The 17,367-nt window shown below is 48.7% G+C and overlaps 1 protein-coding gene across 1 annotated transcript in view; it reads left to right on the top strand.

Annotated features, from left to right (window-relative positions):
* agmo (alkylglycerol monooxygenase) overlaps positions 1-17,367 on the top strand; it is a gene marked incomplete at both ends in the record, with an annotated part of 116,014 nt that overhangs the window by 3,319 nt on the left and 95,328 nt on the right. Inside the window, 2 exons of the mRNA XM_083632527.1 lie at positions 5,155-5,285; positions 10,146-10,297. Coding sequence (XP_083488653.1) covers positions 5,155-5,285; positions 10,146-10,297 — 283 coding nt within the window. The remainder of the gene's footprint in view (positions 1-5,154; positions 5,286-10,145; positions 10,298-17,367) is intronic.

Below are 17,367 nucleotides of genomic sequence, written 5' to 3'. Positions count from 1 at the left end.
GCAGCGTGGGGCTTTGGAGGTAAAACTCTCTGCGGGACAGGACAGAGAGAGAGGAGGGAGCGTGGGGCTTTGGAGGTAAAACTCTCTGTGGGACAGGACAGAGAGAGAGGAGGGAGCGTGGGGCTTTGGAGGTAAAACCCTCTGCGGGACAGGACAGAGAGAGAGAGGAGGCAGCGTGGGGCTTTGGAGGTAAAACTCTCTGCGGGACAGGACAGAGAGAGAGGAGGGAGCGTGGGGCTTTGGAGGTAAAACTCTGCAGGACAGGACAGAGAGAGAAGAGGCAGCGTGGGGCTTTGGAGGTAAAACTCTCTGCGGGACAGGACAGAGAGAGAAGAGGCAGCGTGGGGCTTTGGAGGTAAAACTCTCTGCGGGACAGGACAGAGAGAGAAGAGGCAGCGTGGGGCTTTGGAGGTAAAACTCTGCGGGACAGGACAGAGAGAGAGGAGGGAGCGTGGGGCTTTGGAGGTAAAACTCTCTGCGGGACAGGACAGAGAGAGAGGAGGGAGCGTGGGGCTTTGGAGGTAAAACCCTCTGCGGGACAGGACAGAGAGAGAGGAGGGAGCGTGGGGCTTTGGAGGTAAAACCCTCTGCGGGACAGGACAGAGAGAGAGAGGAGGCAGCGTGGGGCTTTGGAGGTAAAACTCTCTGCGGGACAGGACAGAGAGAGAGGAGGGAGCGTGGGGCTTTGGAGGTACAACTCTCTGCGGGACAGGACAGAGAGAGAAGAGGCAGCGTGGGGCTTTGGAGGTACAACTCTCTGCGGGACAGGACAGAGAGAGAAGAGGCAGCGTGGGGCTTTGGAGGTAAAACTCTCTGCGGGACAGGACAGAGAGAGAAGAGGCAGCGTGGGGCTTTGGAGGTAAAACTCTGCGGGACAGGACAGAGAGAGAGGAGGGAGCGTGGGGCTTTGGAGGTAAAACTCTCTGCGGGACAGGACAGAGAGAGAAGAGGCAGCGTGGGGCTTTGGAGGTAAAACTCTCTGTGGGACAGGACAGAGAGAGAGGAGGGAGCGTGGGGCTTTGGAGGTAAAACCCTCTGCGGGACAGGACAGAGAGAGAAGAGGCAGCGTGGGGCTTTGGAGGTAAAACTCTCTGCGGGACAGGACAGAGAGAGAAGAGGGAGCGTGGGGCTTTGGAGGTAAAACTCTCTGCGGGACAGGACAGAGAGAGAGGAGGGAGCGTGGGGCTTTGGAGGTACAACTCTCTGCGGGACAGGACAGAGAGAGAAGAGGCAGCGTGGGGCTTTGGAGGTAAAACCCTCTGCGGGACAGGACAGAGAGAGAAGAGGCAGCGTGGGGCTTTGGAGGTAAAACTCTCTGCGGGACAGGACAGAGAGAGAAGAGGGAGCGTGGGGCTTTGGAGGTAAAACTCTCTGCGGGACAGGACAGAGAGAGAGGAGGGAGCGTGGGGCTTTGGAGGTACAACTCTCTGCGGGACAGGACAGAGAGAGAAGAGGCAGCGTGGGGCTTTGGAGGTACAACTCTCTGTGGGACAGGACAGAGAGAGAGGAGGGAGCGTGGGGCTTTGGAGGTAAAACCCTCTGCGGGACAGGACAGAGAGAGAAGAGGCAGCGTGGGGCTTTGGAGGTAAAACTCTGCGGGACAGGACAGAGAGAGAGGAGGGAGCGTGGGGCTTTGGAGGTAAAACTCTCTGCGGGACAGGACAGAGAGAGAGGAGGGAGCGTGGGGCTTTGGAGGTACAACTCTCTGCGGGACAGGACAGAGAGAGAAGAGGCAGCGTGGGGCTTTGGAGGTAAAACTCTCTGCGGGACAGGACAGAGAGAGAAGAGGCAGCGTGGGGCTTTGGAGGTAAAACTCTCTGCGGGACAGGACAGAGAGAGAAGAGGCAGCGTGGGGCTCTGGCGTCCAGAATGATAATCTCTCTCTCAGTGGCTTTGGAGGAGGGCGGCCTGCGCTCCCAGCCCATTTGTTAGCTGCAGCTCTCCAGTCTGCTGCCAGATGTTGGGAGCATTGCGTGTGATCGCAGGTCCCTGGTGGTGCTCTCGCCTCACACACACACACACACACACACACACACACACACACACACACACACACACACATACACATTGCCCACCTGCATGTGTGTGCGTGTCCACTTCCATGCACCTCCACACACTTCCTTCTCCTCCCCCCACCTGCAGATGTGTTCCTCTGCGGTCTCGTCACACCCTGCACCCCCCCCCCCCCCCCTCTCTCTCTGCTGGTGGGGCCATGTGTGTCCAGGCTCCACCCCCCCCCCCCCTCTCTCTCTGCTGGTGGGGCCATGTGTGTCCAGGCTCCACCCCCCCCCCCCTCTCTCTCTGCTGGTGGGGCCATGTGTGTCCAGGCTCCACCCCCCCCCCCCCCCTCTCTCTCTGCTGGTGGGGCCATGTGTGTCCAGGCTCCACCCCCCCCCCCCCCTCTCTCTCTCTGCTGGTGGGGCCATGTGTGTCCAGGCTCCACCCCCCCCCCCCCTCTCTCTCTGCTGGTGGGGCCATGTGTGTCCAGGCTCCACCCCCCCCCCCCCCCCCTCTCTCTCTGCTGGTGGGGCCATGTGTGTCCAGGCTCCACCCCCCCCCCCTCTCTCTCTCTGCTGGTGGGGCCATGTGTGTCCAGGCTCCACCCCCCCCCCCCTCTCTCTCTCTGCTGGTGGGGCCATGTGTGTCCAGGCTCCACCCCCCCCTCTCTCTCTGCTGGTGGGGCCATGTGTGTCCAGGCTCCACCCCCCCCCCCTCTCTCTCTCTGCTGGTGGGGCCATGTGTGTCCAGGCTCCACCCCCCCCCCCCTCTCTCTCTCTGCTGGTGGGGCCATGTGTGTCCAGGCTCCACCCCCCCCCCCTCTCTCTCTGCTGGTGGGGCCATGTGTGTCCAGGCTCCACCCCCCCCTCTCTCTCTGCTGGTGGGGCCATGTGTGTCCAGGCTCCACCCCCCCCCCCCCTCTCTCTCTCTGCTGGTGGGGCCATGTGTGTCCAGGCTCCACCCCCCCCTCTCTCTCTCTCTGCTGGTGGGGCCATGTGTGTCCAGGCTCCACCCCCCCCCCCCTCTCTCTCTCTGCTGGTGGGGCCATGTGTGTCCAGGCTCCACCCCCCCCCTCTCTCTCTCTCTCTGCTGGTGGGGCCATGTGTGTCCAGGCTCCACCCCCCCCCCCCCCTCTCTCTCTCTGCTGGTGGGGCCATGTGTGTCCAGGCTCCACCCCCCCCCCCCCCTCTCTCTCTCTCTGCTGGTGGGGCCATGTGTGTCCAGGCTCCACCCCCCCCCCCTCTCTCTCTCTGCTGGTGGGGCCATGTGTGTCCAGGCTCCACCCCCCCCCCCCCTCTCTCTCTGCTGGTGGGGCCATGTGTGTCCAGGCTCCACCCCCCCCCCCCCTCTCTCTCTGCTGGTGGGGCCATGTGTGTCCAGGCTCCACCCCCCCCCTCTCTCTCTGCTGGTGGGGCCATGTGTGTCCAGGCTCCACCCCCCCCCTCTCTCTCTCTCTGCTGGTGGGGCCATGTGTGTCCAGGCTCCACCCCCCCCCTCTCTCTCTGCTGGTGGGGCCATGTGTGTCCAGGCTCCACCCCCCCCTCTCTCTCTCTCTGCTGGTGGGGCCATGTGTGTCCAGGCTCCACCCCCCCCCCCTCTCTCTCTGCTGGTGGGGCCATGTGTGTCCAGGCTCCACCCCCCCCCCCCCCCCCCCTCTCTCTCTCTGCTGGTGGGGCCATGTGTGTCCAGGCTCCACCCCCCCCCCCCTCTCTCTCTGCTGGTGGGGCCATGTGTGTCCAGGCTCCACCCCCCCCCCCCTCTCTCTCTCTGCTGGTGGGGCCATGTGTGTCCAGGCTCCACCCCCCCCCCTCTCTCTCTCTGCTGGTGGGGCCATGTGTGTCCAGGTTGTGATTGCAGTCGCTTGGTCAACTAGTGCCTTCAGCTAAAGCTAGCCAACATGGCCGACGTGCTGCCAAAGTCACAGTCTTGACCTTTTTGCTAACCCCGTCCCTCACTAATTTGTTCCATGTTTGACAGACCCATTAAGAGGTTATTACATGCTTCTAGCAGAGTTAGGAATAGAGGCCTGTTGTCGCCGATTGTTTGGTCAGTGGCTCTGGTTACCATGGTTTCGTGGTAACTAACTAGTAAATACATGTGAGTTTTTCAATGGTTGTAATTCGTTCTTACTTATGAATAGAATGTTGTTAGTTTTCTTTCATATTGTTTCATCAGAAAGTAGAAAGGTATAAAAACATACAGCGAACTGAAAAAAACAAACAAAAACAAAACAACTACAACCACAACGAGACACAGGGTCTAATAACAGCGTGGCTTCACAGCGTTGTTGGATGCAATGTGGATGTGGGGAAATGTGTAGTTGGCTCGTTGTTATACAATCTTTTCACTTCCATGGTGATTGCTTGAAGTGCAGCTGAAACATTGCCGAGAGTATATAACTTCCGTATCGTGACGTATACTTACCAGGCACATTTCAATAACAGTCTATGTTACAAAACAGTATACCGTATAATGTAAATCCAGTTTACAGTGCAGCAGCTCCAGAGCAGGGAACCGGCTCGTGGTTTCCCCCCCCCGGGCAGAGAGCTGCTTCCCGGCCGGGGAGGGAGAGCCGACCGCCGGCCAGGAAAGAGCCATGTGCCACGGCCGGGACATTGTGAATAGCGATATATTCCTGGAATGCGAGTTATGATGAGCCAATTACATGGCCTTTGCATGAAAATAAGATATATAGATTATAATTTTTTCACATGCTTATTTGTACATTTCTGCTGGCTGTGCCTCCTTTGACTTTTGTGCTGTTTGACGCCCACCCGGTGTGGTGCATCGGGCACGTACAGTAGCAGGGTGAGTTGTGATTGGTCTACTTTTGTGTGGACAGTTAGACAGACAAACAGGCATGCATACAGACAAACCCTGTTCTAGATGGCTGGGCCGCAGTCTGTGGCAACGCCGTAAAAACAATCTATGCATGCTTAAGTAAAGTACAGTCGATTGTTGACTGTTTTTTTTTTACTTGTGACTTATACAGTGTTGCTTCAGCCTTATGGAGTGCAACAAACATCGTGCATCACAACATGAAAGCTCTGCGTCACTTTTACTCGCAGGCCAAATCAAATGTTCCAGCTCAACATGACTGTTAAAAGCAACAGTGTCTTGTTTTCACAGTTTGAGTCATGTTTCCTCTGTGTACAGGCCACTCCTTTCTTCATGGGTCTGATGCTGGTGGAGTTGGTGGTGGCCTTGTTAAAGACGGGAGCTCTGCCCTTTACTATCAGTGACGGACTCACCTCTGTATCTGCTGGGATGGTCTCCAGACTGCCAGGGTGAGTGAACTGACGGTCTGCTGGTCTCCAGACCGCCAGGGTGAGTGAACTGACAGTAGTGTTAATTTCGTAGACGAAAACTACGACGAAAAATGTTGGTCGACTACATTTTTCCCCAAGACTAAGACGAGACTAAAATCCTCAAACTTTTAGTCGACTAAAACTTGACTAAACAAAAAGACGATGAGGTTGACTAAATATGATAAAAACTAACAACATTTGACACAGGACTAAGACTATGACTAAATTTAAAATTAGACGACAAAAAACATTTGCGGTAGTTACAACAGAACCCGCCCAGTCTTAGCAAAGTGTCTTATCTATATGTGTATGAGGCATTGTGTTCCCAAAATGTACAGCGACTTGCTTGTCTGTTATATCCAGAGAAGTCTGAGTGCTTTCCACACAGCACAGCCAGCCTCCCTCCATTCTCCCCTCAGCTGCAGGCTGAGCAGGGACTGTAAATACGGTCCACTTGTCGTTGCTACCGCCGCATGCCGGCACTGGCCCGGGTGGGCAGGGTCAGCATTAGCTACTTTCCCTGGGAAAGAGTTGCCAACACTGCTTCGAATTACCGTTACTAGTGCAAGCGCATCAGCAGATTCAACAGTTTTCATTGACTAAAACTAGACTAAAATGTGAACAGTTTTCGTTGACTAAAACTAGACTAAAATACTTATGGTTTTATTTGACTAAGCTGAGATTAAAGTGCTCAAACTTTTAGTCGACTAAAACTTGACTAAATAAAAACAGGATGAGGTTGACTAAATATGACAAAGACTAACAAGGACATTTAACACGCGACTAAGACTAAGACTAAATAAAAAAACAGCTGTCAAAATTAACACTAACTGACAGTCATCGAAATACTGGATATATCCAGACCCTGAATAGGAATAAGCAGCTAGAGAAAATGGATGGATGGATAGATGAAGTCACACTATAAATTTACATTAATGTCCTTTTCATAAGCTACAGTTGTGTTGTTTTGCAGCTAGAATGCAAAATCAGGCAAAGTTGTGTAACAATAAAATGTCCCATGGGAAACCTCTAGACAAAGGTTTTCTTTGCACTGTATATTTGAAAATTGTCATTGATAAACACAATCTGAAAAAAGGGCATCCATTCTTACAAGATAGGTAATAGCACAACATTGAAACAGATTATGAGATATAGATATCCCAATAAATGTGAATACTTTCATTTTAGGACTTAATCCTCAATATATTTTTAGTGAAAGACTTAACTGGAAATTATTTGCCTCCAAAATATAGCGCTTCGGACAAGCGTATGAATAATAATATAATAATATAATAATAGAATATAATGGATAATTGTTTTAATAAAAACAAAACCGGCACTTCTATTTAGGTCCACAAAGCCATTCAGAAACTGCAATAGGCAATCAAGCTGAGAAGAGCTTTATCATAATATTTACTGTATAACATTTGACCAGAGGATGCAAAGACACAGCATGTGTACTGATCCTATAATATCAGCAGCTCTTACTATATTTACTCTGACATGTTGTTGTTGCACAATGATGGAGTCCAAATGGCAAATACTAGATCATCTTTGGTAGACTTTGATCAGTCTTTCCTTTCACACACACGCACGCACGCACGCACGCACACACACACACACACACACACACACACACGCACGCACACACACACACACACACACACACACACACACACACACACACACACACACACACACACAGAGCTACAGTAACTAAGCTCTACACTAACTAAATCTAACAGCCCCTAAACACTGGCTGTCAACTCCACTCTCTCTCTCTCACACACACGCACACACATGCACAGACACACACACACACACACACACACGCACGCACGCACACACACTTTGTAGCCTATCATGGTACTGTATGTTTGTTTATCTTTCTCTCCTTTTATCGTTCAGCCGGACTTTAATTCAAATTAAAATGCTGTAAATCAGTCAGTCAACCGTTTTGAAACATAGACATTTTGCACATACTGTAAGGCTAATGTAAATGTTAAAACGTACAGCACATTATGAACATAGCATGCAGCATACACCCTGCTGTACACTGTAACACAGTGGTTCTCAAAGTCCCCAGCAAAAGAAAAGGGAATAATTTATTTTCACTATAATTCCATCCATAAGTAACACAATGACAGAATGATATTTTGGTCATGGCTTTTATCCACTTTTTGTAATAAAACATCTAAAAGCAAAAATCCTATCAGATGGGGGACCCTGGGACAAAAATCGTATCAGTAGTCTCGCTTGCCAGAGAGAGTCTGGCTCCTCTTACCCTGAAATCACACCGCAAGCGTCTCCTGCACGTAAGCTGCGCGGCGCGACCTTGTGCGCAGCCAGTTTTCATTAGGACACCATGTTAACAGATCTGTCAGTCCACACCGAATTGCGCGCAGCTCCACGGACGCTCAGGGCACACAGGATAGCCTCGATTTCTATTTTTGTGCGCCCGTGAGCGACTCTGTCAAGCTGAACAGATCAGATCAGGGCAGACAGGAACTCCGAAACCGGACATTCGTCAAATAAAACCAATTTCAAAGTAAAATAAGGTTTATTTACATTGTTGATTGCCCCTTTGGAAGTGTGAAAAGAGAGAGAGAGAGAGCAGTTGGAGAGGGGGAGCGGCTCCATCTAGGGCAGTGTTTCTCAAACAGTTGTCAGTGGTCCGCGGGCAGCCACGCCCCCTAGTGGTCCGCGAGTCGATTTCTATTTTTTTCCTCTTTTTTTTTACCTCCCACTATCCAATCAGAGAAATGTTTACATTTTCTGGGAAACTCAAGGTCACATCACGATGCCTGTAAAGGACTATGTATTTCTTTACCCCGAATCCAACGTCACCACCACTGACTCTATACGACTTACGGTTATGGGTTGGGAGTTCCAAGTTACTGACCAAACACTCTATTTCAGTGATTGCTGTCAGAATATAGAGCCATTTAACACTTATTTGAACACAAAAACATCACTGAATGCAACTTGAAGATGGCAAAAGATAGCCTATTTGACTTTGGCAACATTGTGCATTTATTGAACTTGAAAAAACTTTCTTTGAACTTTGAATATATTTGAACTGAACAGGAGAATTAAATGTAAAAAAAAAAAAAAAAAAAGGTAAATGGACTAACTAAAATAAATTACATATATTTTTTATATCGGTTATCTTGCTGTTTTCATAATTGTGGCAAGCCAAAAATTTGATTAATTGTACTGCTATTTGTTATTTAATTAGCATGTAATTTGTTGAAGTAGGCCTATTGTTTTTGGGGATGTTTTGGGAGTTAGGTGGTCCCCGAGTTTCTTTCATAGGTTTAAGTGGTCCTTGGTCTGAAATCTTTTGAGAAACACTGATCTAGGGGCTCGTTGCCTGCGGAGCAACAAGTAGAGAGCTAGGACTCGCCTTCTCTCTACAACAGCACGCACTGGGAAAACGGGAGGAGAACAGACATAAATATGATGCAATTGCATTTTATAACGCCGAAGGTAGCCATTAACAGTTATCCCAAACATATTACTTTATGTCGTTATTTACTTACCCATGATAACGAAGACAATAGAGAGCCCCAGGAACGAGTCCGGAAATCATCGATGCTAACAGCCCTGGTTCTTCACAGTTTTCGCCTATGGGAGTTTTGAATGGGTTTTTGGCGCGATGCTTCTAATAATCTCTCTGGGCAACGCTGGCTTAATCAAACGCGAACCAGTGTTTAGTAACATCATCTTCACACACGAGGACCACTTTTATGAGTTTTGAAGCTTTTATGTGCCGTTAAAAGGGTGGCTAGCTAGCAAACGGCTAAATGAGACTACACTTTTGAGTCGATGGAGATATATACGTCAATAACGTCACCACTCAAAGGACGAAACACGGAAATTATCTTTCCCTCACCTGGTTCAGCCCCGTTCAGCCCGGGGTAATCAGTGCACACATCAACAACAGTCCAGGTTGAGTGCTGACGTGACGTGGAAGCCTATGCGACAGTGTGTAGTTCTGGATTAGCTTAGCTCGAGCTTTTTACTTCTAGGGCTCGCATTTATGCTACAAAACTCATGAAAGTGGTCCTCATGTGTGAAGATTATCCCGCTGAACCTTGGTTCGCGTTTGATTAAACTTGCGTTGCCCACAGACATTATTTGAAGCATCGCGCTAAAAACCCATTCAAAAATCCCATAGACAGAAACAGTGAAGAACCAGGAAGTTCGGGACTTCCGCATTCAGCCTACAAAAATACGTCATCTCTATAGATCTGGGGCAAAATATATAGCGGACGAGCAGAGCGCGCAGAGAAAGAGAAGTGAGCTGCGCTCTCTGTGTGGACACTTTAAGCGCCTTCTGCGCGGAGGTGCGCTGCGCGGCGCATGCGCGCAAGTTCCGTGTACCGGTGTGTCCCCAGGGTGAGTCTCACTCTGGTATAGCGGGGGTTATCTTTATAACCATCCACTGAAAGTGCCAAGAAGGCCTGCTTTATTGCACAATCCAAATCTTCGTAAAAACTTGCCATTTTCAGCGTGTAGGTTGCTAGCTTGCTAGCTAGTGTTTTTGTTGTTGTTTCACAGCAGCGGAGGCATTTGAGAGTGGACATCGCTCCGACTGAAATGGTCGGAGCCAATGGCAGAACTTATATCCACAGCCTGCTTCCAGTGAGTCAGACTAATCAAAACGAAACTAAACGATCAAATAAGGGTCTGTGGTCTAATTTGTGTTGGTTTAGGGGTCCTTGATGTGAAAAGGTTTGAGAAACACTGCAGTGTAGTGTAACATCATTCACAGTATTGTACACACATGAACAGGCTGTGAAGTGTTGAGTGTTTCTTGGACTGTCCCTCTGTCAGATTGCTGATGAGGAGCTGTGAGCTGACCAGCTACATCTATGTGTGGGAGCGCTTCCGGCTAGTGGAGCTTCCCTGGGACTCTGCCTGGACCTGGTGGCTCGCCTTCCTGGGAGTGGATTTCTGCTACTACTGGGTCCACCGCTTCGCACACGGTAACCAGCTGAACGTTACTGTGAGCGAAGCGGTTGCAGCAGAAATCGCTTCGCTCACAGTAAAAAAGTTACAGACATTCACACTGAAGTCCATAGCTCGCAGAAACTAGTCCATACCCGGGGATGCGTGCACCACAACTCCGTGCAGACTTGCCAGAAGTGCTAATAAACAGCTTCAGTTTGGGAAAATGTAAACATCAGCCTCGTCAGTTACTGCCTGTGCCAATGCTCAATGCCCATGTGTAGTTTCAGATTGATTGGCTAACCTGTTGAGCAGAAAAATGCATGCAGACAGACAGACAGAAGGACTGAAGGACAGAGTTTTAGACAGAAGGACAGAGTTTTCCTCATTTTATAGTAGGATACTGTATATGTAAGGACTTATGACTTACTAGGGATCTCGCCCGCTCGATTCCTAGGCTATTCCTATGCAGGCCTGCTACCTCGGCCACTGCGCGGCCTCGCCCGTCCTGCAGCTCGCCAAGCTGTCCCAGGCAGCTCGCATTTGCAGCTCGGCCGCGCAACTCAGCTGCTGTGTGGCCAATGAGACCAGCATCACTGATGATGTCAGATTTAGGACATCACTGATGATGTCATCAGTGGGATTTATGACATCACTGATGATGTCACAGTGGGTTTTTATGACATCCCTGTCTTATGATAGTTATTTGAAACTTTTTTTTACTTTCAATTTAAGAACATCTTTGTTGCTCAGCCTCATTTGTGTGGTGTTTCTGTACTGCACTTCCCACAGATCACCTGACAATCAAACAGTGTGGGCGGAGCTTGGATTTTCTGTTGGTGAAGTTTGAGTTTCTCTCCTCTTTGTCTGTTACTATTGCTGCTCATCCTAACTACTCACTTCTTCTTCTTCTGTTCATTCTAAACCAAGTGGAAATGTAAAAATGATCACTTTCTCCCCCTCTCTCTCTCTCTCTCTCTCCCTCTCTTGCGCTCCCTCTCTCTTTCTCTCCCTCCCTCTCTCTCTCTCTCCTTGCAAATATACAAGCTTTTGTGAACTGGGAGTAGCAGTAATCATCACTCATTTATAATATTAAAATGTTGCAGATTATTACTTTAAAAAAATCTACAAAACAATGTAAAAAAGAGGAAAAAGACCCTAAAGGGATCTTAATGAACTTCAATATATATCCGTCTTTGGGACATTTTAATCATGAGAGTACATAATAAGGAAGAAGCATGTTCATTTGCTGCCACCTATTGCTGTGAGTCAAAGTTGAAAACATGCCCAGTGACACCCTTGCTTTGTCCAGGAGCCCTTCATGGTCTCCCCGTCATTATACTGGTCTGAATCCAGGCAACACAGTGGCTCATTCTGTGGCAGAGGTCCAGGTTGGCACCAGTAATCCCAGTATAAAGTCTATTAAATGGTGTGTTAAAGGGGTCAGCGCTGTGAGCACCTGTTAAACAGGTACCTACCAGTGTCAGACTAACAACAACCCCTACCCTTCTCTTCCATGTTTCCCTCTGATGACATTAGTACAGAACTACAAAGAGAGCCGATGATAAACGATTGTGAAATGTTGATTTAGTTGCCATCCCCGCCGGGAGGAACCGTGAAGATAGCACACACATCATGCTTTCCTGGAGGCTGCTGCATGCGGAGGAAGCAATTATTTTTGAGTTACGTCCAGCTGGTTTGAGCTGTGCAGATGTGAGAGGTTGTGATCTCCAGAGGGCCGCGGTCCTTTACCTGGCCTACCAAGCTGGAAACAGCCATATCTCAGAAGCAGCAGCAGCAACCTCCTGGAGCTCCACCATTAAAAGCAAAAATACCGGAGACAGTATTTTCTGCAGTGCTGGCTAGACATCTTTCAAACGACTGGTTCAGTATGCCAGATGCTGCGCTGCCACACAGTATAGCGCTATATTTATTTGTGTGCCAGAACCATGTTTATTCGTGTCAGTGTCACATCAAGCGGTCCGCCGTCTAGTCCGCATAGTTTGAGGTGAAAGTCCGCCGGCGCTGTGTTGACATGTGCATCAGGGTAAACAGAAGCCGTGTTGTTGTTTTTAAGCAGCCACCACAGGCCAAAGCTCGGCAGCTGAGAACATGGCCTCAGGAGGCTCGTGCAGTTTGACTCTTTTGGGCTTTGAGAACCAGCCCACCTGCTTTTCCATGCGGGGTGCAGGAATGTGTCGCACCACCACAGTACATGGGGCCATTATGTCGATAATGGTGGTGTCTGTCTGTGTGCAGACACATTACTGTGAATCGGGACTACGTGTGCGTTTAAACGCTTTTAACGCACAACTGCCGGCCAATCAGAAAAGAGTATTCACCCAGACTATGGTATAATTATGCTTTACTGAAGCACAATATGACTAGTAAATATTAGCAGAGATTTCCCAGTGGTTGTGAGTGAAACAAAGTGAGCAGCCATGTTGCATGTGTGTTTTCTTCATTCCGAAACACAGGAGCTAAAGTTTTTGTTGTTGTTTGAAGGCCCCCAGGCCCCAGCACACCAAAGTCCGTTCAGAATGTGTTTTTGACTTGCTTATTGTAAAAACACACACGCACGAACGCACACACACACACACACACACACACACACACACACACACATACACACACACACACACACACACACACACACAGGGGCATGGTGGCGCAGTCGGTAGCGCTGTCGCCTCACAGCTAGAAGGTCCTGAGTTCGATTCTCGCCTGGGACGCTGTGGGCGCTGGAGTTGTCTCTTCAGTGCCTACAGGTGGGTTATCTCGTCGAAAGGGCCTTTCTGTGTGGAGTTTGCATGTTCTCCCCGTACTCCCTAGGGGGTTCCTCCGTACATAACCCCCCACTAAAAACATGCAGAAGATCGTCATCCGCCCAGTGACGACAACATCCGAAGTTGGTCCCCAGGCGCTGGAAAGAAAAAACGACCACTGCTCCTGGCCTGCCCCCCGGAGGAAAGGACAAGCCAGGATGGGTCAAATGCAGAGGACAAATTTCACCGGCCACCGTCAGTAATATCAATCAAGAAATATAATTTGAGACTAATTGGTAGGATGTTCTGGTAACATTGCAAATTTTAACGGATTTATGAGCCAGGGAGGTAGTGTTACTTCACACAAAATAGTAAATCCTTATGTTCTAAAAATCCACAGACAACAGTAATAACTCTGGTGGTCTTGCTCTACTGAGGGCAGAATGACAACACTTAACGATAGTGGCCTGCAATGGTCCAGCAATGATTACACAATACACATAGATAGACCCTTTAACTGGTATGAAGACCAGACAAGATGAATTACAGAAAAGACTGCAGACAAGTCCATCTTGCTTATGTAAAGTTGAATGGGGTGGGGTCAGATTTGTTTTGACTCCTCCCCCTTGCCGTCCACCCTGGCAGTGTTTGTTTCAGACCAAAGAATACTAACCGGTGTGATGGAACCCAAGCAGGAAGGGCCACATTGGGCCAAGCCTTCTCTTCCTGTACTTCATTCATGCCTGTTAATGCCTGGAGGCATTATGGATTCGGGTTGTCCGTCCGTACGTCCATACGTCCGTCCGATGTTCATTTTTTTTATATATTTTCTTTTCAATTTTAACAATATATATGAACAAGCTCAGACACAGTAACGGAAAACAAACAAACAAGCAAAAAAACATACATATATCACCAGTTATCATAATGTGGTGCTACCATCCATATAAGGTGCTTATATACTTGTAAGAGATGTTGCACATGTGGTCCCACGCAAGGCGTCCAACAGAAACCAGCCAGGCAAGTCACCCACCGCCCCTAACCTCGTTGAGGTAGGCCCGACCGATGTTCATTAACGCGACATCTCAGGAACGCCTTGATGGAATTTCTTCGAATTTGCCTCAAACGTCCACTTGGACTCAAGGATGAACTGATTCGATTTTGGTCATCAAAGGACAAAGGTTAAGGTCACTGTGACCTCAAGGATGAACTGATTCGATTTTGGTGGTTAAAGGTCAACGTTCAAGGTCACCGTGACCTCATGAACCCATTTCCAAGCTCTTTAACGCGATATCTCAGGAATGCCTTCACCGAATTTCTTCGAATTTGCCTCAAACGTCCACTTGGACTCAAGGATGAACTGATTCGATTTTGGTCATCAAAGGACAAAGGTTAAGGTCACTGTGACCTCAAGGATGAACTGATTCGATTTTGGTGGTTAAATGTCAACGTTCAAGGTCACCGTGACCTCATGAACCCATTTCCAAGCTCTTTAACGCGATATCTCAGGAATCCCTTCACCGAATTTCTTCGAATTGGCCTTAAACGTCCACTTGGACTCAAGGATGAACTGATTAGATTTTGGTGGTCAAAGGTCAAGGTCACTGTGACCTCACGAACGCCATTTTCAAGCTCAGTAACGCCATATTTCAGTAACACCTGGACGGAATTTCTTCACATTTGGCTCTGGACAGACGTGGATGTCGACTTTTTTAGGATGTGAGATTTTAAGATATATGATCGCCATTTCCTTTCCACAGGACTCCGGGGATTAACTATAGGCATTTTATTTTGTAGTTCATTTCGCTGTTTTTTGCATAACCTACTATTTCATCCACCAGAAACTGATTGCCGTTGTTAGTATTAATAGGCTTTAACGTTTTGTGCAAATAAATCTTATAATAAGAATGCAAAGTGTGTGTGCGTGAGCAGAAATTGTGTTCAGCCACAGCTATGCCATTTTACGTGCAATCATGCTGAATCTTTCAGGAAGTGTAAAGAGCACCCCTGACCTAACGGAGCCAGATTTTTGAATGAGGTAATTAGAGCCGACTAAATGGCCAAAAATGGCTAATTAGTGACCAAATGTATCCACACAGGTTCAGCGCCATGGAGAGCTCCATTCATTAGCTACTGATGGAAGACACCTGAGTAGAGGAGGACAGCTGAGCAGAGTTGGAGTCAGCCAGGGAAGTGGACTATGAAAACCCTCTGGGGAGAGAGAGGAGAGGCTGCATGCCAACTCTGTGAGCGATGCTTGACTAAATGGCCAGTGATTGTGTGCCAACGGGTATCAGAATTAGAACTACTAGTGCAGTGCCCGGTCCCCCATGCACCACCCTGTGGGCGCTCCCCCCTGCACACACACTGCACTCTGTCAGGTCCCCCTAAGCGCAAGTTTGAAGTCGATCCAACAAACGGTTCTCGAGATACGCGAAGAAAATACATACAGACAATCCTGAAATAAGTCCAAATTGCATGAAATGGCTATGGAGATAAAGCGCTTTTTGTGTTGCCAGTAGGTGGCGCTATGCCAAATTGCACGGAATTCAGCTCCCTGCACTCCCTTGAGTCCCCCTAAGCGCACTCCTTAAAGTTGAAGTCGATCGGACGAACGGTTCTCGAGATAAACAGCATTTTTTATGTTGCCAGTAGGTGGCGCTATGCCGAATTGCACGGAAACAGGGCACTGCACTGCACAATAGGGCACACTCCCAGAGTTTGAAGTCGATCCGACCAACGGTTCTCGATGGCATGCAGCAGATGATGCTCATCCATAAGCAGTTGTGGAAATAGCCAGGTTTTACTCTGGGAACCCTACTTACACAGGATGGGGGTTCCCGGAAGTGGCGTGGCCCTAGAGCAGTGATACTCAACTTGCGGCCCGGGGGCCAGATGCGGCCCGCGACAGGGTGCAGAGTGCCCCCCCGACCATTTCCTAATAATTTCACGTTAGTTTTCATTGTGAATTAGAATCTAATTCACAATAATAACTAATGTGAAATAAAGTTTGGCTGAGCTCCAGTTAAATTGTCAAATACCGCCGTCTGCTCGCTACCCAGACACTTATGTATGTACTTAACCTAACTAACTTAACCTAACTAACTATCCGGTGTGCACAACATTGTCAGACTAAACTCCGGCTGACACCCCACAAAACTACAATCCGCTACAGAAAAATTAATATTGTTTGTTTATTAACTGGCCCCTGGCCTCCTATCATTTCACAATAGTGCCCCCCGGGCAAAGCAAGTTGAGTATCCCTGCCCTAGAGGATATTATATCTCAATGCGTGACTCATTATAGCCTACCATTGTAGCCACATAAAAAACTCTCGCTTATCTCACTTAACTAAGATCACTGAGCTCTACTGATTATTTCCCCTTGATTTTATTCATGACAGACTTGTAAATGCATATTTGGACAGGCACATACATAGGAGGAGATTTCTTCACCCTCTGCTCTTAATTGGAACCTGAGGAGGTATGCTGCCCCCCCCTAAACACAGGGTCGTTGACAGGGTCGTGTGTTTACTTTCTCAGTTAGTGTCAACGACCCTACTTAAAGCTGGGGCTTAGGGCTCGAAAGAGCAGAACTGAAGACAAATATTTAAATATGGAACGTGTTTCACATCCGAATCGCACGGAAACAGGGCACTGCACTCCGTCGGGGCGCAATCAGCGCTCTCCCCGAGTTTCAAGTCGATCCCACCAACGGTTCTCGAGATACGCAAAGGACAGAGAGAGAGACGGAGAGAGAGAGAGACGGAGAGAAAGAGAGAGAGACAGACGATAGTCCAATTATTAGATAGATAATAAAAATGCAAAGTCTCTGTGAGTGAGCGAGCTAACAATGCGCTGCGCAGTCGCCAGTCGGATACACTGCATGAGTATTTCGCTAGTGATGTAAATTGGAAAATGGAAAGGTAGTGACTTTGGCCAAAATTGGCCATTTACTATTGGGGGAAAAGGGGGGGTCTAAATGAAAAAGGGAGGTGCATAGTTTTGAAAGGAATTACATTTTAAAACCAAATTGAAGAATGACCAATCTCTCCTTTTGTTACGGGTTCCAGCCCCCCGAAGGAGCTGAAACCCTATAGACAGTCGGCATGTGTGGGAACGCCCACAAAATGTTATACCGCTGGCGCGCGAGTGGGGTAAAACTGCCGATATATCTCAATGGGCTGACTCACCAAATGACGGTGTTGCGGCTCTAAACTACAGGTTTGGGGGTTCTAGAGCAGAACACAAGACGTCTGCTCAGATGTGCGTTTACTGCGGTGGTTAAATCCCCGATCGTGTCTGCCTGGGCTGGGCTAGCAGCTAAATTCTAACTTTGCTGAA

Source organism: Poromitra crassiceps (assembly GCF_964638095.1).
Source record: "Poromitra crassiceps genome assembly, chromosome: 1".
NCBI lineage: Eukaryota > Metazoa > Chordata > Actinopteri > Beryciformes > Melamphaidae > Poromitra > Poromitra crassiceps.
Note: the sequence above shows the minus strand (reverse complement) of the source record. Positions and strands in the feature narration are given on the sequence as shown.